General features: G+C 55.4%; 2 protein-coding genes across 4 annotated transcripts; both read left to right on the top strand.

The window, feature by feature from the left end:
• Nucleotides 1–489: 489 nt before the first annotated feature.
• On the top strand, nt 490–13957 carry TRIM47 (tripartite motif containing 47). Of its 2 annotated transcripts, XM_075440741.1 has the most exons (7): nt 490–1211; nt 4490–4585; nt 5135–5365; nt 5941–6136; nt 6805–6879; nt 7923–8544; nt 12984–13957. In XM_075440741.1, the coding sequence occupies exons 1-7, from the start codon at nt 495–497 to the stop codon at nt 13015–13017; spliced, it is 1971 nt and encodes a 656-aa protein (XP_075296856.1). In that variant the 5' UTR covers nt 490–494; the 3' UTR covers nt 13018–13957. The 2 variants fall into 2 exon arrangements, with proteins under 2 accessions (XP_075296856.1, XP_075296857.1); XM_075440742.1 differs by lacking the exon at nt 12984–13957 and having other exon boundaries at nt 7923–12963.
• A 362-nt stretch (nt 13958–14319) lies between these two features.
• On the top strand, nt 14320–22884 carry WBP2 (WW domain binding protein 2). Of its 2 annotated transcripts, none has more exons than XM_075440928.1 (8): nt 14320–14431; nt 16291–16399; nt 16953–17088; nt 18557–18649; nt 19546–19662; nt 19884–20006; nt 20838–20914; nt 21234–22884. In XM_075440928.1, the coding sequence occupies exons 1-8, from the start codon at nt 14373–14375 to the stop codon at nt 21285–21287; spliced, it is 768 nt and encodes a 255-aa protein (XP_075297043.1). In that variant the 5' UTR covers nt 14320–14372; the 3' UTR covers nt 21288–22884. The 2 variants fall into 2 exon arrangements, with proteins under 2 accessions (XP_075297043.1, XP_075297044.1); XM_075440929.1 differs by having other exon boundaries at nt 14352–14436.
• Nucleotides 22885–24882: the final 1998 nt, after the last annotated feature.

Here is a 24882-nt window from a genome sequence, read left to right as displayed (position 1 = left end):
GGGCAGCAGACCCCCGGGGAGGGTCCAGATCCCAGCGGGGCCGATCCTTCCGGAGGCGGCAGACCCTGGGGGGGTGGGGGGGGGCACTACATCCCCAGCATCCCCCCGGGGGAGGGGGGGTCCTCCCAGGAGGCAGCAGATCCCGGGGAGAGGCACCAGATGCCCGGCGTGGGGAGCAGCCCCCGCCGATGAGACACCCCCTCCCCCGGGGGGACGGGCGGGCGATCGGGGGTCGTGGGGGGGGCGGGGGAGCACCTCGGGCGGGCGATCGGGGGTCGTGGGGGGGGGCGGGGGAACACCTCGGGCGGGCGATCGGGGGTCGTGAGGGGGGGTGGGGGAGCACCGCGGGCGGGCGGGCGGGGGCCGGGGGGGGGGGAGGAGAGGCCCCAGCCCCCAGCCGCGCGGGGAGGCGGAGCGGAGCGGGCGGGGCGCGGGGTCCGCCCGCCTCCCGCCGGGGTTGGGGCCGGGGCCGGGGCCGGTCGGGCCGCCGAGGGATGGAGCCCGCGCCCGGGAGGGCCCCGCCGGCCTCCTCCGCGGGGTTACGGCTGGCGCTGGCGGCTCCGGGGCTCCCCGACGGTCCCTTCGTCTGCCCCATCTGCCTCGACCTGCTGAAGGACCCGGTGACGGTGCCGTGCGGGCACAACTTCTGCCAGGGCTGCCTGCGGGCGCTGCGCCAGCGGCCGGGCCCCCCCGACGGCAGCGGCGGGGCGGGCGGGGCCGCCCGCTGCCCGCTCTGCCAGGAGCCCGTCCCCGCGGCCCTGCGGCTCCGCAAGAACCGCGCCCTCTGCGAGGTCCTGGCAGCCGCCGCCGCCGCTTCGTCCCCCCCGTCGCCAGCCGCCGCGTCCCCGATGGCCCCGGGAGCCGAGGAGGAGGAGGAGGAGGCGGCGGCGGCGGGGGGGGAGGAAGGAGCGGCCGTGCTGTGCGACGTGTGCCCGGCGGGGTCGCGGGCTGAGGCGGCCCGGTCGTGCCTGGTGTGCCTGGCTTCCTTCTGCGGGGCCCACCTGGAGCCCCACCGCCGGGCCCCCGCCTTCCGCGCCCACCGCCTGGTGGCCCCGCTGCGGCGGCTGGAGGAGGGGCTCTGCCCCCGCCACCTCCAGCCCCTCGACGGCTTCTGCCGCGCCGAGCAGGCCTGCGTCTGCGCCCGCTGCCGCGCCCACGAGCACCGCGCCCACGACGTGGTGCCCCTCGAGAGGGAGCGGGAGCTCAAGGAGGTGCGTGGGGAGTGGGGGGGGGGTGGTCTTGTGGGGGGTGCAGCGCTGGTGGGGCGGCCCGGGTGGGCAGGGATGGGGCGTCCCGAGTGGGGGGGTGCTGCACCCGTATCCCCCGCGGGACTCACCGCGGCGTGGGGGGGTGGTCGTGTGGGATGCAGCCCTGGTGGGGCGTCCCGAGTGGGCAGGGATGGGGCAGGCTGCGTGGGGAGGGTCCTGCACCCGTATCCCCACGCGGGACTCACCCCGGCGTGGGGGGGTGGTCTTGTGGGGTGCAGCCCTGGTGGGGCGTCCCGAGTGGGCAGGGATGGGGCAGGTTGGGTGGGGAGGGTCCTGCACCCGTATCTCCACGCGGGAATCTCTCTGGCGTGGGGGGTGTCCTTACGGGGTTCAGCGCCGGTGGGGTGTCCCGGGTTGGGTGGGGTGGGGCAGGCTGCGTGGGGAGGGTCCTGCACTTGTATCCCCATGCAGGAACTCACCCTGGTGTAGGGGGTGGTCTTGTGGGGTGCAGCCCTGGTGGGGCGTCCCGAGTGGGCAGGGATGGGGCAGGCTGCGTGGGGAGGGTCCTGCACCCGTATCTCCACGCGGGAATCTCTCTGGCGTGGGGGGTGTCCTTACAGGGTGCAGCGCTGGTGGGGTGTCCCGGGTGGGCAGGGATGGGACAGATTGGGTGGGGAGGGTCCTGCACCCCTATCCCCACTCAGGAACTCACCCTGGCATGGGGGGTGTCCTTGTGGGGTGCAGCGCTGGTGGGGCGTCCCGGGTGGGGTGAGGTGCGGCACCCCTGGGAGGGGTCCATGCTGCACCCCCATCCCCATGGGGGTCCTAATCCCCACGCGGGGCACTTGCGGGTGGAGCACTGGGGGGACGCCCTGTGCAGGGTGGGTGCTGCAGCCCGGCCCCCACCAGGCATGGGGGGACGGGGTGCTGTGCCATCAGGGCACCCTGTGGGGTGGGGACAGGACGGGCAGAGGGGGACAGGCGTCAGGGGCAGACCCACCGCCAGGCAGCCCGTGGGGCTTGGTCCCGGTGCGGGGGCCAAGCCTGCAGCCCCCGTGGGTGCAGGGCTGTGGACGAGGGTGCCTGGGTCACCCCGCAGTGGCCGCGGTCGCGGGGCACCCGTCTGCCCCGTCTCGTTCCCACAGCTTCGTCAAGGCGGTTTTTCTCCGCGCGCTGGCAGCCTGCCCGGCCGCCGCTCCCGCTCCACCAGCCCTTTGTGTCCCGGCGTTTTGGCAGCGGGGGGGTTTTTTCCATCCCTCCCATTCCCAGATGGCGGCTGAGTCACCTCCCAGATTCGCACCCAGGAGCCTCCTCGGGAGCCGGGGCCGCTGTGCTGGCTGGGCACTGCTGCCTCGAGCGCGTCGGGAGCGCGTCGGGCCTCTGCGCGGTGCCGGCAGCTGGGGGGCTCATGGCGGGGTGGTAAGATGAAGAGCTACTGGAGAGAGTCCAGTGGAGGGCTACGAGGATGGTGAGGGGACTGGAACATCTCCCCTATGAGGAGAGGATGAGGGAACTGGGCTTGTTCAGCCTGAAGAAGAGAAGGCTGCGAGGGGACCTTAGAAATGCCTACAAATATCTGCAGGGTGGGGGTCAGGAGGATGGGGCCAAGCTCTTTTCAGTGGTGCCCAGTGACAGGACAAGGGGCAATGGGCACAAACTGGAGCAGAGGAAGTTCCGTCTGAAGATGAGGAAGAACTTCTTCCCTCTGAGGGTGACGGAGCACTGGCCCAGGCTGCCCAGGGAGGCTGTGGAGTCTCCTTCTCTGGAGATATTCAAGACCCACCTGGACAAGGTCCTGTGCAGCCTGCTCTGGGTGACCCTGCTTCAGCAGGAGGGTTGGACTGGGTGACCCACAGAGGTCCCTTCCAACCCCTACTATTCTGTGATTCTGTGATCCCCGTGTCGGCACGGGGCATCTGGGGGGGGGTTGCTTTTTCCAGGGGAGAGCCCGGGGGCTGTGGACACGCTCCCGCTCCCTGATGGGCTCTTGGGACTGCCGGAAAACCCTTTCACTGGCGTTATCAGTCATCAGGTGCCTTAAAATAGAACGTGCGTGTGATCCCAGCCCCGAGGAGCCTCACGTCGCTGCTTCACGTCGCTGCCACCGCCCTCGCGCTGCGGGGTGGGAGAGATGGATGGGGAAAGCGCCTGTCGTCCCTCACTGGGGCACGAGCACGGCAGGGTCTGGGGGCTGAGCGGGGTGCCAGGACCCTCCGGGCTCCCGAGGGACCCGTCCTCGCGACGGGCAATGGCTGGCGCTAACAGCGCGTCAGGAAACGCCGCGTCGGGACGGTGCTTCCTCCGCAGCCACGCAGCACCCTGTGCTCCCGAGCTGCTTTGCTCTGCTCCTAACGAGAAACGTCCTGGGGACCCGGCGCCGCGTTTCCCAGTGCTCCGGGGCTGCTCCCACGCCAATCCCAGGCGGATTTTTCCCAGCCTTGGGATCACAGAATCACAGAATCACAGAATAGTAGGGGTTGGCAGGGACCTCTGTGGGTCACCCAGTCCAACCCCCCTGCCGAAGCAGGGTCACCTACAGCAGGCTGCACAGGACCTTGTCCAGGCGGGGCTTGAATATCTCCAGAGAAGGAGACTCCACAGCCTCCCTGGGCAGCCTGTTCCAGTGCTCCGTCACCCTCAGAGGGAAGAAGTTCTTCCTCATGTTCAGACGGAACTTCCTGTGCCTCAGTTTGTGCCCGTTGCCCCTTGTCCTGTCACTGGGCACCACTGAAAAGAGCTTGGCCCCATCCTCCTGACATCCACCCTTCAGATATTTGTAGGCATTTATAAGGTCCCCTTGCAGCCTTCTCTTCTTCAGGCTGAACAAGCCCAGTTCCCTCAACCTCTCCTCGTAGGGGAGATGCTCCAGTCCCCTCACCATCCTCGTAGCCCTCCGCTGGACTCTCTCCAGTAGCTCTTCATCTAAAGGGATACGCACTTGGAGCGTGTGGCTGAGCCGCGCTCGCTGCGGTCGCTGCCCGATGGTTTTGCTTTCAAATTCCCACTTTGTTCGGTTTCCGCGGGGAGCGGGGTGGGGAGCGTGCGGCTGGGTATGGCCCTTTGCAGCCAAGAAGGGACGTCAGAAGGGGTGTCCGCAGGTTGGGTGCTGCAGGGGGGGAAAACGGGAGAACGACTCGCGATTCCCCTCGCACCCTGCACCCGAAGCCCGACAGCAGGGCATGGCCGGAGCCGGGGCTGGGGGAGGGAGAGGCTGGGTTCCCCCACGTCCCCGCTGCCGGGAGCGGGGGGCAGAGCTCAGCGTTGGTCCCTCGTGTCCGCAGGCCCAACAAGCCAAATTCCTCAGCGATGTGGAGAACGAGCTGGAGGAGCTGGCAGTCACCATCGCTCAGGCCAAGAAGATGGTGGAGCTCATTAAGGTGACGCTGTGATGGCTGCGCTCCGTCAGCGCAGCTCTGCTGGGCCGGGGAGCGGAGGCGAAGGGGCCGTCAGCTTTTGGGGTGCAGAGGTGGTGCTCACAGGGGAGCAAGCGCTCCGTAAAATGATGGTGACCCTGGCAAGGATCCCTGAGGGTCTGTCCTTGTTTCTCATCTCGGCGAACCCTCGCGGCATCTCTGGTTGCTTTCGTTTGCAACCTGGGAGGAGGAACGGGGCAAGGACCGTGCCAGGGCGTCCGCTGGCTCTGGCACCTTCTCTCCCCAGGCTCACGGGGGTTTGGTCCCCTTTGGCCCTGGACTTGTCACTTCACCGCCTGGGGACACGAGATGTGGTGCGGTGGCCGTGCCCAAGCCAGGTCCCTCGACAGCTGGGTCATAAAGCGCTTCGAGCTCTTGGGTGAAGGAAGGGGGTTACAGGGTGTCAGGGGGACCCCGCAGTGCTGCGAACTGGGTGCTGGGCAGGGGACAAGGGTGCTCTCCCGCACCCTCGCCTGCGGGAGGTGACCCTGACCCCTCTCTCCCTGTGCTCAGGGTGCTGCCACGAAGGAGAGGGAAGCAGTCGAGAAGCTGTTTGCAGAAGCCTCCCAGGTCCTGGAGACCTTCCAGAAGGAGGTGGCCGGTTTCATCGAGGACGAGGAGCGCTCCATGCTGGGGGAGGCCGAGGCCGATCTCCGCTGGAAGGAGAGGAGGCGAGCCAAGCTGGCCCAGTGCAAGCAAAACCTGGAGAACGTCCCCAGCACCGACACCATCTACTTCCTTCAGGTGCCTGGGTGGGATGGGGCGAGGAGGAGGAGCTGAACACCTTGTCTTGTGGGGTTTTGTGCTGTTTCACGTGGAGTTGGGTGTCAGGAGCCCAGGGGTGTGAGGGCTGCAGAGTCTCACTCCTGTTGGCACAGTCTTCTCCCCTCCCCGCTCCCGGTGGGGACCGGGCGGCCAAGACTTTCTCCTCCATCACCTCCACCTCCATGCTGGCTGTGACTCGGGAGAAGCTGACGTGCTGCCCAGGCTGGGTACCCGGGTGTGGGGAGCAGAGAGCAAGAGGCTGGGCTGCCCCACTGCCCCCCTCCCTGGCAGCCCAGTGAGAGGAGACCTTTTAGGGAGGAGATGCTGCTCCATGTGAGGTGGGCATGGTCTGGGCCCAGGTTTGAAAGGGAGCGAAGAGAAGGCGCCAGGAACGCGCGGCCGGGAAAGCGTTCTCCTCCCCTGTGCAGGGCTGTCCCTGGGCCAAGTCCTGTGAGCTGCCAATTCCCAGATCCTCCGGGGAAGGGTGGGGTTGCGGAACAAGAGACAACTCCAGCTTGTTTGAAACCTCCTGAAACTCTGTCTTTTTGGCTCAGGAATTTCAGGCCTTAAAAGTAGCCATGGAAGAACGCCTCTCCCCAGCTCCAAGCTTCCAGAACGAGCTGAACTTCACCAGATGCGCCCAAACCGTGGGCGCCGTGAAGGATGTGCTGTCTGCTGCCTGCAAAAACCAGTGGGACCACTTGCAGGGGAAGGGAATTGATGGGCTGAGTGTCCAGGAGAAGGAGGAAGGTTTGTGCTCACCCGGTCCCTCTGCCCGGAGGTCGCCCCTTCACCCTCCGTCCTCCCCGCGTAGCTGGGAGATGCCCTCGGGCTCGGTGGCCCCTGCGAGCGCTGGCCCCTCTCCCTCCAGCGCTGGAAGCTGCCCGGCACGGTTGTGCTGCACGTTGCACAATCCCTGTCTGGGCTTACGCCTCCTCCTTGAGGTTTTATGAATTTTTCCACGGAGACCGGAGTCTGGAGAGGCAACAAACAGCCTGGGAGTTAGGCAGGGCCCTGCGGGAGGGGGCAAGGGGCCAAAGTGGCCTCCCATGAAAGGGGACTCTTTCTTCCCGGGACAGATGATCCTTTTCATGGGGCAGGCTGGGGTCTCCCAGACCTGCCAGGCTGAGAAAGCCACCGTGGCAGCTTTCTCCCGCGCTCTCTCCTTTAGCCTGAGCTCTCTCCTCTCTTTCGTTGCTTGTGGGAGTTGCAGCCGGTTCCTTGCCCCCCCGCCCGTCTCCCTGGGGGTCACACAGGCAGCGTCCGTCCTTCCCCGTCTCGGAGGTGCAGGGGGAGCTGGGGATGCCGGGTGGGGGGCCGCAGTGGCTGGGTACCCCCAGGGTGTCGGGCGGGGTGCAGCAACACCCTTGTTCGTGGCCTCGGTTTCTTGGCAAACCCCTCTGTCCCTGTCTCTGCAGCGTTGGCCGAGTCCCGATTTCCAGACAAGTCAAACCATCCCGCCTGCCTGGAGAGCCGCGATTACTTCCTGAAATGTAAGCGAGGGGCTCTTGCTGGGACAGCTGTTGCTGTGGTCCATCTTCCCTTTCCTCTCTCCCGGCCGGCCGGCTCCTTCCCACGTGCTCGGCCGGTGCTGGTGCCGAGCAGGCGGCTGGCAGGAGCTGCCAACGGAGGAAATATTGCTCAGCTAACGAGGAAGCCTCCGTGCTTTCCTGACAACGGTCAGAATCTGTTTAGGTGATTTTTTTCTTTCCCCCCTCCCCCCTTGTCTGTGGTTCTGCCAGACCAGCTGCCGGGGGGGCTGTAGACGTACCGTGTGATTTCTGCTGCCTTCCAGCCCTTGACGAATTGGATCCTCCGTTAAATCAGATCAGAGTCTGCGCATCTGCCCTGTTTGCCGCAGAGCAGCGGTGTGGCCAGGGTCAGCTTCAGCGGCAGCAAGCGGGGGGATAATTCAGCCTGGCCTCGAGCAGGGCGTGCGGAGCCGCTGCTGCGGGGCTGGGACACGCCGTGGGTGCAGACCCGCAAGGCAGTCGGCAGCGATACGTGTCCGGGGCTGTTCCCGCTGGACGTGCCCGCTGTTGGGGACCCAGCGGCGTTTCTCACGTGGCTCCCGCAGAGGCCGTGGGGCAGCGAGAGCCGACCGCACGGAGCCGTTGGTTTGTGGGCGTGACGTGCCTGGATCTTCTCCTGTCTGCTTGGGGTCCCTCCCTGCTGTGTTGGTCTGGGGTTGCCTGAAAGCTGCTTTTAGACGGGATGTTCCTGCTAGCAGTCTGTCGGGTGGATTCTCCGACGTCTGGCGTCACGGATGAGCCCATCGAGCAGCCCCTCTGCTCTCTCCTCTGCCCGGTTGCCTGTGTTCATCCTGCTTATGGGAATGTCACCTCTTTCAGCCCCTTGCCCTCATCGGCTGAAATTGGCTGTGGGATTTAAAACCACAGGCACAGAGTGATGGTGAGAGGCAGAAAGGATCGTGTTAATCGCCGAAGGCTGGAGCAGGGGATCGGAGCGGGGAGGGCTGGGGGGATTTCCTCCTGTTTCCCTCCTCACCCTTATGTCTCCTTCTTGTCCCACACAGTTGCCTTCATCATTGACCTGGACAGTGACACGGCCGACAAGTTCATCCAGCTGTTTGGCACCAAAGGGGCCAAGCGGGTGCTGTGCCCCATCCCCTACCCCGAGAGCCCGACCCGGTTCATCAACTGCGAGCAGGTGCTGGGAGTGAACCTCATGAACCGGGGCAACTACTACTGGGAGGTGGAGCTCATCGACGGCTGGGTCAGCATCGGCGTCATCGCTGAGGACTTCGACCCCCGGGAGTCCTACAACCGCGGGCGCCTAGGGCGGAACGAGAAGTCCTGCTGCCTGCAGTGGAATGGACAGAACTACGTGGCCTGGTTTGGTGGCTTTGAGTCCGTCATCCAGCAGCCGTTTTTCCACACGATTGGGGTCTTCCTGGAGTATTCGGAGAAGGCCCTGACCTTCTACGGAGTCAAGGACTCCAAGATGACCTGCCTGCAGCAGCTCAAGGTCTCCCCTTTTGCCAAGGGTCAGTTTGACCCGTTCCAGAACAAGATCAACCACCAATTCGCCTCTCTTTTCCTGTGCAAGCTGAAACCAGCCTTCTTCCTGGAGAGCGTCGATGCCCACCTGCAGATCGGGCCGCTGAAGAAAGATTGCGTCTCGGTGCTGAAGCGTAGGTAACTGCCCAGGAGGTGGGAGCACGGGGAGACCCAGAAGAGTCTCTCCTGGAGAGTGTTGCTGCCATCACGGCTTCTCTCTGGTAGCGTTGCATTTCTCTGTGGCAGCCCTCCCTCCTCGCTCTGCACTGTCGGTGACCCAGGGGTGGATGAAGCCGTCCGGTGGGCAGAGCCACGGGCTGGGAGCCAGCAGGGAGCTGGATCCGAGCGCCTGCTCTGCCGCTGGGCTGCTGAGCCAGCCTGGGCGAGGCTCTGTGCTGCTCCCTGCCCCTCAGCTTCCCTTTCTGGACATCAGGGACCGCGACGCAGCCTTTCTTGGTAAAGTGTATTGCTCAGGAGAAGTGTCACGTAGGTTTGAAGCTGTATCTTGGCCAGCTGCCGGGCTGCCTGGTGCTGCTCCTTAATATCTGTGCTCGCTCTGCCCTGGCGACTTGCAGAGATGCTCTGCTTTGTGCCTTGTCTCGGTCTCTCTGTCACTGCTGCTTTTTGAAGTGCTGGCTCACCGACGCCTTCCACGTGCTCCTTATGAAGTGCCGTTGAGGTAGCCAGCCCAGCATGGACCAGGCGAACTCCCAAAGCAGATGCGGTCGTTCCCCCGGTGCCGCATCGCTGTCGTGCCTCGGCGTGGGTGAACAGGGTGCTCCGGGGCGGGTGGGATGCCGAGGAGCCTGGCTGGGTGCAGCGGCGATGCTCGTGCTGTGGCCGGTGGGTGCTTTGAACACTGGTCCAGGCTTATTTGGGAACAGCCATGGACCCACGTGTGTTGGAGCCCCGTGGCCATGAGGCTGTTCGCCTCCACAGCCAAAAATCCCAGCTGGGAAAGGGGAGAAACCTCCTGCCGAGAGGCAGCGGTGCCCTTCCTGCCTTGAGATGGCGAAGCGAGCAGCACAGAACAGTTCTGAGGATGTGCTTTTAATAAACGCGTTCCTCGGGGACTGCTTACAGAAGCTTTACAGCCAAATTTCCCCCATGCATTTTTTATTTTAGGGGATTTTAATACTCCCAACTCTTAAAGTACCCTGAGCACACTTGTGCTGTAAATGTACCCCTTAGCTTAGGGAGTTTTTTAAGTGACAAGGAGGTGCTATGAATATGGCCCAGGGGCACGTGGTCTGTTTCAGGGACAGCTGTGAGTGCATCGATACAAGGTGTGGCATCAGTCAGTTTTTAATGCCCCTTTAGACTCTGGCAAGAAGTAAGAATTAACAAAACCTTCTCTCAAGCAAGTGTCCCCTCCAGGAAAGGTGGAAACTTGAGGCTGAGAGCCCAAAATGCCAGTTCACATGTCCTAAGGGAGCTTTTCCAGAAGAAAAATACAGAAATAAGGGCGGCACAGTGCAGCCTCTGTCTCCGTGCAGCCTGTCTTTCCGCAGGTTTATTTTTTCTGGGATTAGTTTGCTACCTACCTCCCAAAGCTTGCTTTACAGAATCATAATGCTGTGTAATATATACCTAGAGAGAAAATATATTGGGTCAGGTTCTTTGCTGGTGTGAGTGAGTCAGTGATGACGCATCAGTGGTCAACAGGGATGGAAAATGGCCCGTTTAGCTAAATATATGAAATGTATATATATTTCCCAAAGGATAAGCTGGAAATCATAGTGGTGTATTCAGGGGGAGCCAAGGGAAAAAAGTGAAGGTGAATAAAAAGGCAGCCACAAAGCTGAGAGGTTTAAAGTTAAAGCCACATTTACATAAACACCCAGGCTGAAAGAGCTCCTTTACTGTAACTCGTTTGCCAGCGCTGCCAGTCCCTGCTGGCGCGGGAAGAGGTGCCGGTGCCCGGCATGGCCGTCGCTGCGGGCTCTCGCTGGAGGGGCTGAAGGGGGCGAATGCAGCCGCCCCCTCCATCCGCAAATCCTTCTTCTTCCTCCTCCTCCGCACGCTGTGACTGCTGAAATCCCGCAGGCGGTGGGGAAAGCGGAGGTAGGGCTTCCAGAGTGAAATCTTCCGATGAAATCTCAGCCTTTCCCGGCCAGCGGGAATGCTGCCCGGACTTCTGTCCGGATGGGAATTCACGCCCCGTGTCCTGAGCTCCTACCTCAAAACCGCTTTGTGCCAGTCGCTCTCTTGCAAAACTCAGCCTTTGTGCGAGATGTCAGCGGTGACAGCGCAGGCGTCGCTGCTGCTGCGCTAGCACCCGAGAGGACTTGCTGTCAGAAGCGCCTTACCAGAAGAGAAAGGCAGAGACATGCAACTGCCAGGGCATGGTCGTGTCCCGAGAGGAAGAGGAAGGTAGCCTTGATCTCTGCTGCACGTCTGCGGGAAGAGATCTCACACGCAGGCTCCCATCCAGGCTCTGTCTGGGCCTGAAATCTCATTTATTCAGGCAAAACTCCCACTGTTTGCAGCAAGTTTTGCCAGAATAAATACAGCGAATCTGGGCCTTTGCCCCAGTTCGTTTTGCCGTAGGCGGATTGATTGCCCCGTGGGGAACCCCGTGCTTGAGCCACGCATCCCTCCCTTCTCCGTGTTGCCCAACGCACAGACGTAAGTCCCTCAACTCCATCAGGGTTTGGGATGGTCCGGAGGGATTGTACCTCTTGCCCTTTCCATCCTGGAACCACAGGGGAGCAGCTCAGGGGGACACGTCTGGAGTTGGGGCTTTGCTTCTGGTTCTGCCGCTGCTTTTGCTGAATTCCCCTCTGCCCCAGGGCTGGGATGGCGATAGGCAGCTCTGCGGGGGTCTGGGGGCTGCTGTAGATGTGATGCAGCTGGGAAGCGCTACCCAGCCCTCGTCTCCCCGCTGCTTGCTTTTATCCTGGTTGGAAGCGCTATAAATCCTCACGGTTTAGGGCATAAAGCAAATTCTGACCCGTACGAGACGGGAGCAATGCCCTCAGGGCGTTGGACCAGGGTTTGTTCTGTGTTGCCAATAATTTGGGGTGTAAACTGGAACGCTTAGGAGATGTGCACTGTGCCAGCTCTGGATCGCTGATTTTGCTGCAAACGAAGGGTTAAACGCGGTGCGTGGTGAGTTCGGATGGATTGATGGCACCTGGCAATTTAAACAGCCTTTCCGTGTTCCCTCGAGTTATTTCTGCTGTCACAGAGTGTTCCTCTTTTTCATTAGGATTTTTAAAATGCAGTTACTGTAGAGTATTTTACAGCGTGTGAAAAAACTGTAACAAAATAATATAATGATGTTAGAGATGAGGATTTGCCATTAAATATCATACAGACATCGCTCTGGGTTGTCTTTCCTCTAAATACCAAACCGTTAGAGCTGTCCCATTATCCCATGTTTATTTCTCTGTGTCCTGTACATCTGGCGTAAAATAACACAGATTTTATTTTCCAAGTGTGTCTAAGGGAATTGTGCCAAATACACATTTTTATTGCTTGACTGCAAAAGGGGTGGAAGAATCCTAAAATCCAATAACAATATTGTCAGTCCTGGGCAATTCAAAACAATTAATTGTCTCGGTTCTCTCTTCTACCTTGCTCCTCGGCTCAGCAATAACAAAGATGAACAGATTAGGCACTTTTTCCTTATTTTTTTCAGCTTTCAGAGTATAAATGGCCAAGGTTTTCTATGTGACAGGGAGGTCTAGAGCTTCCCATGCATGCTGGCACTCACACTGGCACATTTTTTTAAATGAAGGCCGAGTTTTGCAATACCAAATATCGGCTGGAGCTAGGAGAAAAACATTACTGGGCGAGTCTTAGCCTGTGCGAAGTGGCAATGCTTCAGCTGGGTGCTCAGTGGAAGCTGAGCGGGTGTCTGCTGCTGACTTTAATAGGAGAGGAATCAGGGCTGTTTGTTATGACCATTTCTTAAAAGGGAAACTTACTGCTTATTGAAAAAGCGGATATGAACAGCACAAACTTGCTCTTTGCTTGCCAAGAACTGTACAGATTATGTCACTGCATTTATTTAAATCTGGTTTCCATTATACAGTTTTTCTGCTTTTCCCCCACACCCCATCTGGTTCTCAGACAGGGCCGGGCTGCAGACCCTACAGGGAAAAACTCAAATCACTGAATCACAGAGTGGTGGGGGTTGGAAGGGCCCTCTGTGGGTCACCCAGCCCAACCCCCTGCCGAAGCAGGGTCACCCAGAGCAGGGGGCACAGCACCGCGTCCAGGCGGGGCTGGAATATCTCCAGAGAAGGAGACTCCACAGCCTCCCTGGGCAGCCTGGGCCAGGGCTCCGTCACCCTCAGAGGGAAGAAGTTCTTCCTCGTGTTCAGACGGAACTTCCTGTGCCTCAGTTTGTGCCCATTGCCCCTTGTCCTGTCACTGGGCACCACTGAAAAGAGTCTGGCCCCGTCCTCCTGACATCCACCCTTAAATCCATATAAAAAGATATAATTTAAGGTTTAAAAAGCTATAATTTAGGGTCATATATGCTTTTACTATATATTTGTATATTGTTGATATACAGTTGTCAGTTATTGATATGAGGGGCCCTTGAAAACAGTTGATTTGTTTTGCAGGGCTCCTGTTTTTAATGAAAGATGCAGTTGTTAATTTTTGTAGTTCCTCCTGCTTGCACACCTGGGGACAGGAGATGAGACCCTTACTGCCAACGCCACGGATGTTCACCTGCTCCCAGATTCCCAACAGACAGACAGACAGACACGGTCCTGACCTGTTTGTAGGGCAACGGGTTGCTCCTTCCAGTTTAAAACTCTCCAATATAAAGGGGTAATTTTAGGATGTGATTGATGCCAGCGTGGAGAGCAGCTGCTATTGGGCTCAAAGATCCTTTTGCAAGTGTGTGAAATGCAAAATATGCACCAAATGTGAAAGAAAAAGTTGCTGGAAACAGAGCAAGCACCTTCGCTGTTCGAGGGGCTAAGCCTCCTGTTATGTGCAGTGCCAGCAGGTACGGGGGGTGATTTTTATTGTGCTCTACCGAATGTCTGAATTCTGCCCTGCCCGCCTCCTGAAAGTCTCCATTTCACTTAATTCCGGGCTTTTCCCTGGGAGATCCTGCCAAACAGCGTTAAAATCACTTGCGGTCGCATGGGATGTGCAAACAGCCCCTTCTTACATGCAAAGCTGGGCAGCCTCCGAGGGAAAAAATGTTTTATCCGCCAGTGAGCCGGCCAGGAAATGTCTCCGGGATAAAAAACGAGGTGCAAACCGCAGCAAAATACAGTCTTTTAAAACAAAACGTCGGCGTGAACGCCATCGGGGTGATCTGCGAACTCCCAGCCGACAAGTGCTTCTACGCTGGAGCGCCCTTGCGAGCCGAAAAACCAGAAAAACTGCTGCCAAGTCTGGGCGAGCTCCAAATGATTTAAAGCATTTTATTATATATGGTCAGCGGGACGTGTAATGGGATGATTAATGGTTTTATAAACACACTAGAGAGCTCACCCAAAACGGAGACTGCCTCTGGATTACCCTTATTCTTACGCAGACGCTTAATAAAACCTAAGCTGGCTCCAGCTGAGTAAATTAATATTGGTTATAAATGGTGGCAGGAGCGGGAGGCCGGGGGCTGCGGGTCTTCTCGAGGATGGTCAGGCCGGGGATAGCAGGTCCCAACAGGCCTGCTGCCCCTGAGCTTTGGAGGGGGCGATGGAGGTGGAGAGTGAGGGTTGGGGACCCGGGTTGGGGCTGAGCGGGGCTGGAAGCACCCCTCAAACCGGGCAGGCGCCGGGCCGCCCGCCGGCCGCCATGACACCCCCCCCCCCTCAGCAGCCTGGGGGGGGGGTGTCATGGCGGCCGGCGGCCGGCCCGGCGACTACAACCCCCAGCAAGCACCGCGCGGCCCGTCCCGTCATGCCTCGCTCCCGCCGCGCTGCCAAGAGCCGCCCTCCCGCGCAGGCGCAGAGCGGGCTGGGCGCCGGGAGGAGGCGGCGGAGGCGGTGGCTATGGCGCTGAACAGGAACCACTCGGAAGGCGGCGGCGTCATCGTTAACAACAGCGAGAAGTGAGGTGCTATCCCCTTCTCCCTTCCTCCGGCCGCAGGCGCCGGGGGGTAGCGGGGAGCTGCGGTTCCCCTTCACCGCTTTCCTTCCCGCGGTTGTGTGGCGAGGAGGGTGCGGGGCCTGGGGGGGGGCCTCTCGGTGCTGGGCTCGTTCTCCTCGCTTCTCCCTACGGGGATAGGGGCTGTACGGACACCCCTGCCCCTGGGGGAGCTGTGCTGGGCCTTAGCCGCGGGCCTGCCCCCCCCCCCCGCTCCCCTCTGCGGCCTGCTCCCCCCCCCCCCCGCTCCCCTCTGCGGCCTGCTCCCCCCCCCCGCTCCCCTCTGCGGCCTGCTCCCCCCCCCCCCCGCTCCCCTCTGCGGCCTGCTCCCCCCCCCCGCTCCCCTCTGCGGCCTGCCTTCCCCCGCCCCAGCCTGCTGCTGGCCGTTCCTGATGTCCCCAGCCTCCCCCCCGAGCGCTGGCAGAGCTCAGCCCCCAGCCAGCTGATTCTGGCCTGGACCCAAGCCTCATCCTTCTTCACCACCCGGTGCTGCGGGAGAGCTGAGGTGCTGCAGTGTGCCTCTGTTCGGAAGCTGCCCGCTTGGGAAGCGCTTAGGCTGCCTGTCCGGTTTGGTTTGCTGGGTGCCTTGCGCACACACCCCCTCCGTGTGTTCGGGAAGCAGCAGCAGTATTGGAAAAAGGTGCTGGGATATAACCATGGAAACAGAAAGCCTCCACAGAGCTGCCTCTGCATGGCAATGGGCTGTCCTCACCCTCTGTGTCTGCCAGCGTGCTTCAGTTCTGACGTGGCAGTCACCTGCTTCTGGGACAAAGGAGCAGTTCATTCTTCAGGACTTCTTTCCATGGGGCCGGTTAAACATTGATACAGCAATTCTGCGCCTGACTTCCATTTGGGATGTGGCCCTTCTTAGAAGAATTTAGTGAAGTCAACTCTGGGGCTTAAATTTGCGTTCACTGAGACAGACAGCTGGCGGCAGCTTAACATGCTGCTGTTCCCGGTTGTCAGCCTGCCTGGATCAGGGGCTGCCTCTCCTGTGGTCATGGCGGTTGATTCACCTGATGCGCTGTAGCCTGGGCAGTGCTACTGGCCCCTGTGCCAGTCCGGGGCTTTTGCTGGAGGGACAGGTGCGTGGTGACAGAAGGGAAAGGTGAATGACTGAGGATGGTAACATATAAGCTGCCAAAGATAAAGGTGGTGGAGGTTTCTTCAGCTTTAGGGATTAGAGTCCCTAATGTGGATGCTGTTATGTTAATACAAGTTACCTGCTATATCCATGCAAGTATATTGCACTGGTTTTAATCAGGTCAGTTTCTAATTGAAAATTAAGAAGTCAGTGCAGACAACACAAGTGAAGTCAAGTAGCAAGAAAGGGGAGTTCCTCTTGGTCATCTTTTTGTGACGGAGATGCTTAGGCTGCGGTTAGGCCTTCAACAGCCATGTTGCATAAGCCAGCCTGAGCAGTTCCGGCTTCAGCAGTCCTTCCTCTGCTGTGTTACTTGTGGTGAATCAAATTAGGGAACTGATCCAGCAGAAATGCAACACAAAAAAAATAATTAAAAAAGTGTCTTGAGATCTTGGTCAGTTCAGTTGACTAGATGCACTGCCTGGCTATGCAGACAGCAGCAGCTGTGTCAGCACAGTAAGGGAAGGAACACAAGGCTGAGAAGCAGCAGCCAGTACTACTTGAATTTCTACTGCCAACAACAGCAGCAACAACAACAAAAAAAAGGCAACCCAGGCTGATTTTGTCTGCTGAGCACCGGCTTGAGGTTCAAGGCAGTTTTGCTAGGTCACTCAGCTGGCATGTGTTGTACCCTTCTGCCTTGAGCTGTAACACTGTGTCTCTTCTCATCTTGTTTGCAGCGTTTTGATGACCTATGATCACATAGAAATTACCTTCAGTGATATTGAACCTATGCCAGATGCCTTCAAAGGGACCAAGAAAGGGAGTGTTTTCTTGACTCCCTACCGAGTGAGTAGTAAAAGGCTTTATTTTGTGTAATGAGTTAAGGGCTCTTTGCGATTCTGTATTTAAATGTCCTCAATGCATGAAAGTCAGGACAATTTACTACCCCCTGAAGTACAGCTCATCCTCTCCCTCCAGGGAGCATTATGAATTTATTGCATAGCCTGTCTATTTGTCAAAAGATAACAAATCTGATTAGTTCTTATACAGGCAGCTGTCTAGTCCATCAGGCATCTTCAAGATTGGAAATTAGCAATGGTCTGGAAATGCTGAATGCAACAGCACAGCCACTAAATCATAGCTGTATGGGGCAGCGAGTTCTCTGGAAGCTGGGAGGAGTGTTATCTGAGCAAGGGTAGTCTTCCTGGAAGGCTTTATTGGCTTGAGGCTTCAGTTTACCCTTGTGGCTGTTCTGTGTAGCTTTTGGCTTGCAGAACTGATGCAGAGCTTCAAATGTGGGAGGGAGTTTCAGTCCATTGAAAAGCCTCTTCAGATAATAAATTGAGGCTGTGTTTCCTGTTTGTTTTAGACACCCTTTGTAATGTTATTTTCTTTTCAGGTTATCTTTGTATCGAAGGGAAAGGATGCTATGCAGTCTTTTGTGATGCCCTTTTATTTGTTGAAAGATTGCGAGATTAAGCAGCCTGTTTTTGGAGCAAATTACATCAAGGGGACAGTGAAAGCGGAGGCAGGAGGTATGTATGGTACAGATGTGCAGCTGAACAAAGATACAGAACATACAATTCTTAGCAGAGTGTCCTAAACTGGATACTGACCAAGTGGGTTTTTACAGTACTGCTAAAATGTGTTTATTTGAAACGAGCAGCTAAAAATATTCCCCTTATCTGCTCCCTGTACAGTTACAACAAACAGATCTGTTCTGCAACCGATCTCATTCCTGCGCTCTGTGCTAAACACTGAGTTCCTTCAGCCAGGTGATCTCACCGAGTAAACACCAGCGCAGAGTCGGCAGGGGTGAGGGTGTCGCGTTGCCAGTTGGGGGTTACCTGTTCATTCTGCGGCCAGGTCCTCCTATGCCAGTGCAGATCTCCAGAGAGTTGTTGCCCATCACCGATGTCTTGTGCAATTCGAGGAAAGGCGTGCTACTGCTGTGGTGCATCTTAGCAGTAAAAATGACACTCGGAAGAGAATGGACTGTCTTGAAATTAGGGAATCTTCAAGGGGCGGTTTCGTATTGTGGTAGACATTTTCAAGAATAATTTTTTTTAATCGCTGTTTTATGCTTCCCCTTTTTCCAGAGGCACGTAGTTCAGTAAACTGTTTCGTCCCCAGCTTGTTCGAGTCTTACTAGTTGTGGCACTGAAATCACAGTGCAGTGCTTTGGAGACTTCAGTCTGTAATCCTGAAATCGGCCTGGTAACATCTGTATGGGAGCAAAGTGGGACCGTCCAGCATGAAAGGAACCCCGAGCAGTAATGAAAAATTCTATAAACTGTGTGAAAGGCAAAGGGCTTTAGCTGAATCTTTGTGAATTTTCCCCAGAGGCCATCTCTTTTAATGAGGATGTTGCTTTACCAGCCGTGAGAGTCTGGTTTCATTCAAAGGGCTCTTTAATCTACATGTCCCTGTTTCAGCACTGACACAGCTGCTTTGATGTGTTGTTGGGACTCTGGGCTGTGCACATTTTTTAGTCTGTAATACAAGATGTCACTAATTTATTTTTGATTATTATTATCCTGGCTTGAAATATCTTCCATGGACTCTAATGAATTTATGTGGACCGTGTTTTTCATTAAGCTGTTTGCATCACTGGGCACTCAAACTCCCAGAGTAATTTATAGCTGACAGTTAGGTGTAGCCGCAAAGGCTTTTTAGCAAATGGGATTAACAAAATCCCTGCCTTCTGTGCTAATCTTATACAAAGCTAGAGAAAATCCAGTGCTTCTGATAGCTTGGTCTGTCGGCAGCTGATGTAGTAACAGGCACAACTTCAGAAAGCTTTTGAAGGTCTTCCTCATTGACGTTTCTTCTTCAGATGTCTCTTGACCTGAAATACCCCAGTGTGATTCTGCCACTTTATCTGCATTTTTTTTTTTTGGATTTTTGGGATAAGGTCTTTAAAGAATTATCTACAGGGCATCTGTAGATAAAGCATGGAAACGGCTTCTCCTTGCTTCTGAATTCTGTCTTTCCTCCCTGCAGGCGGCTGGGAAGGGTCTGCCACGTTCAAGATGACCTTCTCAGCTGGGGGTGCCATTGAATTTGGGCAGCGCATGCTGCAGGTGGCATCGCAAGGTACGGGAGTCTGGCGGTGTCTGCCAGACAGCTCTGGCTTCAGGAGGACTTGCCTTCATCTTGCAGCAAGGGCAGCCGTAGGTTGCAACAGGTTGGATTCAAATCCATGCGAGTTTCAGGCTGTGTCTGGAACTTGCTTGCTTTTAAAATTTTTTTTTTCACAGCCAATGAACAGCAGATTGATTGGCATGGAGATTTTTGGTTTTTGGGCTGCATCAAGAGAAGCATGGCCAGCAGGTCGAGGGAGGTGATTCTGCCCCTTTACTCTGCTCTCATGAGACCCCACCTGGAGTCCTGCGTCCAGCTCTGGAGCCCCCAACATCAGAAGGACAGGGATGTGTTGGAGCAGGTCCAGAGGAGGGACACGGAGATGATCAGAGGGCTGGAGTACTCCTACGAGGACAGGCTGAGGGAGTTGGGGCTGTTCAGCCTGGAGAAGAGAAGGTTTCGGGGTGACCTTCTAGCAGCCTTCCAGTACCTGAAGGGGCCTACAGGAAGGATGGAAAGGGACTTTTCACGAGGGTGTGGAGTGATAGGACAAGGGGGAATGGCTGTAAGCTAAAAGAGGGCAGATTTAACTTAGATATTGGGAAGAAATTCATCACCATGAGGGTGGTGAAACACTGGCCCAGGCTGCCCAGAGAAGCTGTGGCTGTCCCCTCCCTGGCAGTGCTCAAGGCCAGGTTGGATGGAGCTCTGAGCACCCTGGTCTGGTGGAAGATGTCCCTGCTCCTGGCAGGGGGGTTGGAACCAGATGAGCTTTAAGGTCCCTTCCAACCCAAACCATTCTATGGTTCTATGATTTTCATAAAAGGACTCTTCTAAGTTTGTTGGAGTTCTTGGCCTGCATCTGATGCAGGCTTGACATTTTCATGAGGTCAACTTTACTTTTCCAGTTTCCAGAGGCGAAATACCCAATGGAGCTTACGGCTATTCCTATATGCCAAATGGATCCTATGCTTTCGCACCAGCTGCAGCTAATGGGGGGTATCCCTACCCACCACCTCCTCCTGGTAAGTCTGGCAAGTGAGGATGGGGATCGCTCTGGTTAACAAGAGTTAAAATAGGCAAAAAGGGATAGAAACACAAATTTTACATCATCTTTTAGCCTGGATCTGATGCCTTGTGCAGCTTTTGTTTCTGAGCTTAGTTATATTTGCCTTTGGCTTGTTTTGGCTCTGTGCCCCACCCAAAGGAGTTAAGACTTTTGCTGTGTTATTTCCTTTCCTGACAGAGTTTTATCCTGGTCCCCCTGCGGTGGGTGGAGACATGGGTTACATGCAGCTTCCACCCCCGCCATACCCGGGACCCATGGAGCCCCCCGTCAGCGGTCCAGACCTGCCTGCCACTCCTGCAGGTGAGAAACGTGTTCAGGTGACTTTGCAGTTTTGTTACCCATGAAACGGGCATTGTTTCTTGTCTGTTATCTCTTGGGGAACTTCGAGTTGACTTAGAAGCTCCAGTTAGAAGTTTGTTTAGGAGAGGGAGTAGGGAGCTCCCCTGATCTGCACCCTGGTATATCCAGCTCAGTCTGGAGGCCAGCCTGATTCTCTCCAGGGTAGATGCCATTAGCAGATATTTTGTAGATGGATTTATTCTTCTTGTGACAGAAAAAGTAGTGTTTGTGATTCTCCTGTTGTGGTAATCTTGCTCTGATAGATGAACAAAAAGAAATTGATGGTGAAGTCTGTTTGTAATCCATTTTAGTTAGCAAATGCAGCTTTGGTGATATTTGCTCCCCCTTCCCCCATTTCATTCAAACCTGATCACTTTTGCTTAAACAGTATGAAATAGAGGAATAGATAATGGAAAGGAGCTGGAGAGATATCAGTCTTATTTCCACTCACTTGGGATTTATCAAAATGATTTGGAACCTGGTCTTAAAAGGTCTGCGTGTGGGAGGGGAAAGAAAGAGCAGGCAAAACAGCTGGTAGCATTTATTGGTTGGCTAACAGGCAAGTCCCAGGTGACATTTCCAAACTAAATCTTGGTCTGTTTCTCTTCAGCCTAGACAATCTTGTGGCAGCTGGAGGAGATAATGCTCAATTGCTGTTAGTTGTAGCTATTTTGCAACTTGAGCACTGGTCAAATAGTGCTCTATTAGTAATTCTTGATGGCCAGGAATATATTTTTGATTGTAAAAGTTCTCTGCATGTCACCAAATCTGTAACTTCTCTTCCTGTGACAGCTGAAGCAAAGGCTGCTGAAGCTGCTGCCAGTGCTTACTACAGCCCAGTCAACCCACACAATGTCTACATGCCCACGGTAGGTTCCTCTGTCATTCTGGGCTTGCAGTGTGAGCCCAGGTGTGTGTTGTCTCCACAAGAGAGGTCTACATTTCCATCAAGGAAACTGGTCCCTGCTAAAATGAGTTTCCACAAGGATTTCCTGTTCACCAGAGTCAGAATCCTGTACAAGTACAAAAGGTTTAGAAGTGCTGTATTGTGTTAGCAGTTCTTTTTCTCAGTGGCACAGCAAAGTCTGTCTGAATTGATTTTGGTTTTTTGCTGTCATTGGGGTGGTTTTGTTGTTTTTTTTTTTTCCTTAGCCATGGATTGATGTTCTTTTATTGTCTTTATTTCAGGACCAGCCACCCCCTCCTCCATACTTCCCACCAGAGGACAAGAAAAACCAATAAGCTAACACAGAACTTCTCCACAACTCCTTGCTTTCTTACTTCCCATTTTGGCAGAATCTCGGGGCATGGTCCATAGCACTGAGGATTAGAGCCTTCCCCCAGGGCACACAGCTTTCCTGGACTCTAGTGGTAGATGATATGCAGAGAAAGGGGAGAGATTTCAGCAGCCTGGGTTACCTTGTAGAGCTCTGAGGGTTTGCTGTCCGAGCGCAGTATCCCTTCTCCCTGTGCACGGCATCGCTAGAACTGGAGGTTCTCTTAATCTGTGATTTTCCCTTACATCTGTTTCTTTTGATACTTAAATTATACCTCTTTAGAGTAAGCAGCTGCTCCAAACTGGTGATTAATGTGCTTGTAACACAGAAACAAGGCTCTTGGGGAGGGGGGTGTGTGTGTCTTGAATTTATTTTAGTGTGCAGCGAAGAGCATCTCTGGACACAGGGATGTCTCTGGGCGTTCCTCTCAACCCAGAGTGCCACGTGCAACTTTTCCCTCTGCTACTGAGAAAGGGCTTCAAAGGGAGCTGTTGGCATCTCGAAGGAAATAGGTATCTAGTAAGTTTTTCAGATATCTGTTACACTTTCTTGGCTTTTTTACCTAAGTCATTCCTGACAATTGTAGCAAGTAATCTGGTAGCCCTCCAGATTTTCCTGCTGTGCACTCTGTGTGATGCTGCTGCTGATCTTCCCTTCTTCAGAAAACACACTGCTCTGTGCAGGGTTGATTAAGCATCTAACTAGTTACAGATCATATGGGAACACTAATTTTCTGTTGTCTCTTTTTTTTCCAGTTAGATAGGTGGGCTTGAGGTTGCTAAGTCCTGAATATTCTCTTTATAATGCATGTTTTTTTTTCCTTTGCTGTAACATAAATTAAAACTGCTTGGCCAGTGAAGCATCTTACTGCTGTGATTTAACTGGTGAATTAATAGCTGATGGGGAGAAAATAGTTGCTTTACTTCTGCCCTGGAAGCACTTGAGAGAATATGCAAGAAGTTGGAATAAGCTGCTAGGTACGACTGAGCTGCTCATTTGAATGTTTAATGCTGTCGGTGTTCCTGGGTCGGCTGTGAATTTACTTCCCAGTAGCTTGAACGTGGGCTCCTTGAGCCGAGGGTTCAGGCGTTTTCCTGCCGTAGCATTGATTCGCTGATCTCCTTAGCAACAACTCCAGTGTGCAGAACCTCTGCAGGACTGCTCCGTAACCCGGCTGTAAAACTCTGCGTTGTACAAAGCTTTGCACAAATCAGACTTCGCTGACCTCTGCCAGCCTCTGTGAGCGAGAAAATCCTTCCCAGCAAGTGTGAAGAAACATCGTGTGCCAGGAAGCTGCGGAGACTTGCTGCATGCAGCCTGCTTGGAGAGAGAAATAAGGTCCCCCCCTTGTTTCCTTTTTGTTTGAGTCTAGCTGATTAATCAAATTGCTGCTGTCTGTGCACTGATTTTTCTAGAATTGCTACTGCAGTGATGTAAAGAAATGGTTATTTTAAAGAGAATATTTATTTTGAAAATGTTTGATTAATATATAAATGTGAAATGACTTTTGAATGCAGATTTGTTTTGCCAAGACTGTGAAGTAAAGAAAAATCAGCTCAAAACTTGCAGTGTTAGCACATTTGTGTGGGAGTGGGCAAACTTGGTGGTGACCGAGTCGCTATGGATGGGCAGAGGGAGAGTTAACCAGCGAAATCACCTGGACCTGTTCTTGGCTATTCACTGGTGACACTAATCACTTGATTTCTGTTGACTGACTTTGTAAAATGAAAATAAGATGTTAAAATCTTTTAAGAAGCGCTCATTTCACAAGTCCTGTTGTAAACCAGTGAGGTGGCTGCATAACACTTTACCCAGATGGTTTTTCCAGACCAGTTGTCTCTGTAAAAACCGTAACCTGTTGCTAAAAGAAGTAGTTGAGGGGCACGGCATAGTTGTTGCCTCTAAAGTGTATCTCTAATTAGAAGCAATCCATAATTTTATCCTACTTTTTTTTTTTCAGTGTGCTGAGATGCCTGGGTAGCTCTGCTCAGTTAGGTCTGAACTCTGCAAGGTGGTGTGGTCGCCTGGTAGCTCTTCTCCCTGAAGAAAGGGAGTTGTTACTCTGGCAGCCTGAAGAACAACTCCTGGGTGTGCTCCGCTGGCAGTGCGAGAGCTGTTTCTCCGTCCGTGCGAGCGGAGCTGGCTGTGTCGGTGTAGTCTGGCAGCAGGGGAGCAGGTGTCTGGGTGGGATCTTGTCCTGTGGTTACTGCGATGGGTCGAGTCCCTCCCGTTCGCACCGCCCGGTGTCGGGCAGAAGGTGCTCAGAAGCTGCTCTGCAGGCGATGTCCAAACTTTGCTTGGCTTCATTCCTCTTCTCGGCTGCCACTGGCTGCCTTAAAACTCTTGAAGCTTGCTGATCAGCTGGCGTGGACATCTTCCAGGTTCTGCTTTCCTTCTGCATACTGCTTGACTCTCATGCCCTCCTACGTGGCTGTTTTACTGCGTTTCAAGGCTGGCTCGTCCACCTGAGTTTGTCTTCTGTAGCAGGAGGTGGGCAGAGAAGGAAAGCATTAAGAGAGAAAATGTTACAGCCCAGTAGGAACCTGATAAATCCTGTTTTGTGAATTAAATTACTTCAAGGTTTCCTGAACTGCGTTGCTGGAAGATGCTGCAGAAACCTCTCTTCTGTTTTAAAACTGCTCCCTCCCAGTTATCCTCTATTCCCAGACAGATAATCCTAGAAAACACAGATTGTGTGAAGTTTCCAGGTCTCTTGCCCATCACCACTCGCTGTGCAGCTCTCATGCCAACAATCAGCACAAACCAGTGAGAGGGGTGTGTTTTTTTTAATCTTTCCTCCTCTAATTGTGTTTGAGAGGAGAAATGTTTAGATAATCTGCTCTGAGAACTTGGCTCCACGGTTCAAGCTGAGTGTCTCTTCCGTTAGTGTGGACAAGTGGCAAGGTCTGCAGAGAAACGAGGAGGTTTGCCTGGAAAAAGGAAAATATGTTGAGAGGATGAGTCAGGCTGGAACAATTGAAATATTCCTCTCCTCACCACGGGTGTTAGTGGGATAAATCAGTGGCTTTGGAGCGGTGAGCTTTTCACAGTTGTTTGTTGGTGAATATCCCTATTTCTCCAGGCTAGAGCTCGGCGTGGTCTGTGGGGAGGTGGGAAGGAGCAAGCCGAAATAAAGAGATCGGTCGTGGTGGTCTCGGTGCGCTTGGAGCACGTTGAAGAGAAGCGAGGGGCGTTTTGGGAATGCAGAAGCTGTGGGGCCAAAAGGCTGGGCAAGGCACGCAGCCAGGCTCGTGCAGGTGTTGGGTCGAGTGGAGCAGCGCGATTCCGGAGGGTGCAGATTTTGGCCAGATCCTGGTGAGAATCCTGGCCTCGCTCGCTAAAACCCAAAACCCCAGGTTTGGCACCTTGGATACTCGGCACTCGCTGCCAGCTCCCAGAGGGGAGCCAGGAGCTGAGCTCCGCGGCTTACAGAGGGTGGAAGGGCTGGCTGGTCCTGCTGCCCATGTAGAAGACTTAAAAGCAGGGAAGTGCAATTGCAAGTCTGCTTCGGCTCCGGAAGGGGAGCGGGAGTAGGGCAGGAGGAAATGTGCATTAGTCCA

Source organism: Opisthocomus hoazin, chromosome 21, assembly GCF_030867145.1.
Source record: "Opisthocomus hoazin isolate bOpiHoa1 chromosome 21, bOpiHoa1.hap1, whole genome shotgun sequence".
NCBI lineage: Eukaryota > Metazoa > Chordata > Aves > Opisthocomiformes > Opisthocomidae > Opisthocomus > Opisthocomus hoazin.
This window is presented reverse-complemented; position numbering and strand designations above follow the sequence as displayed.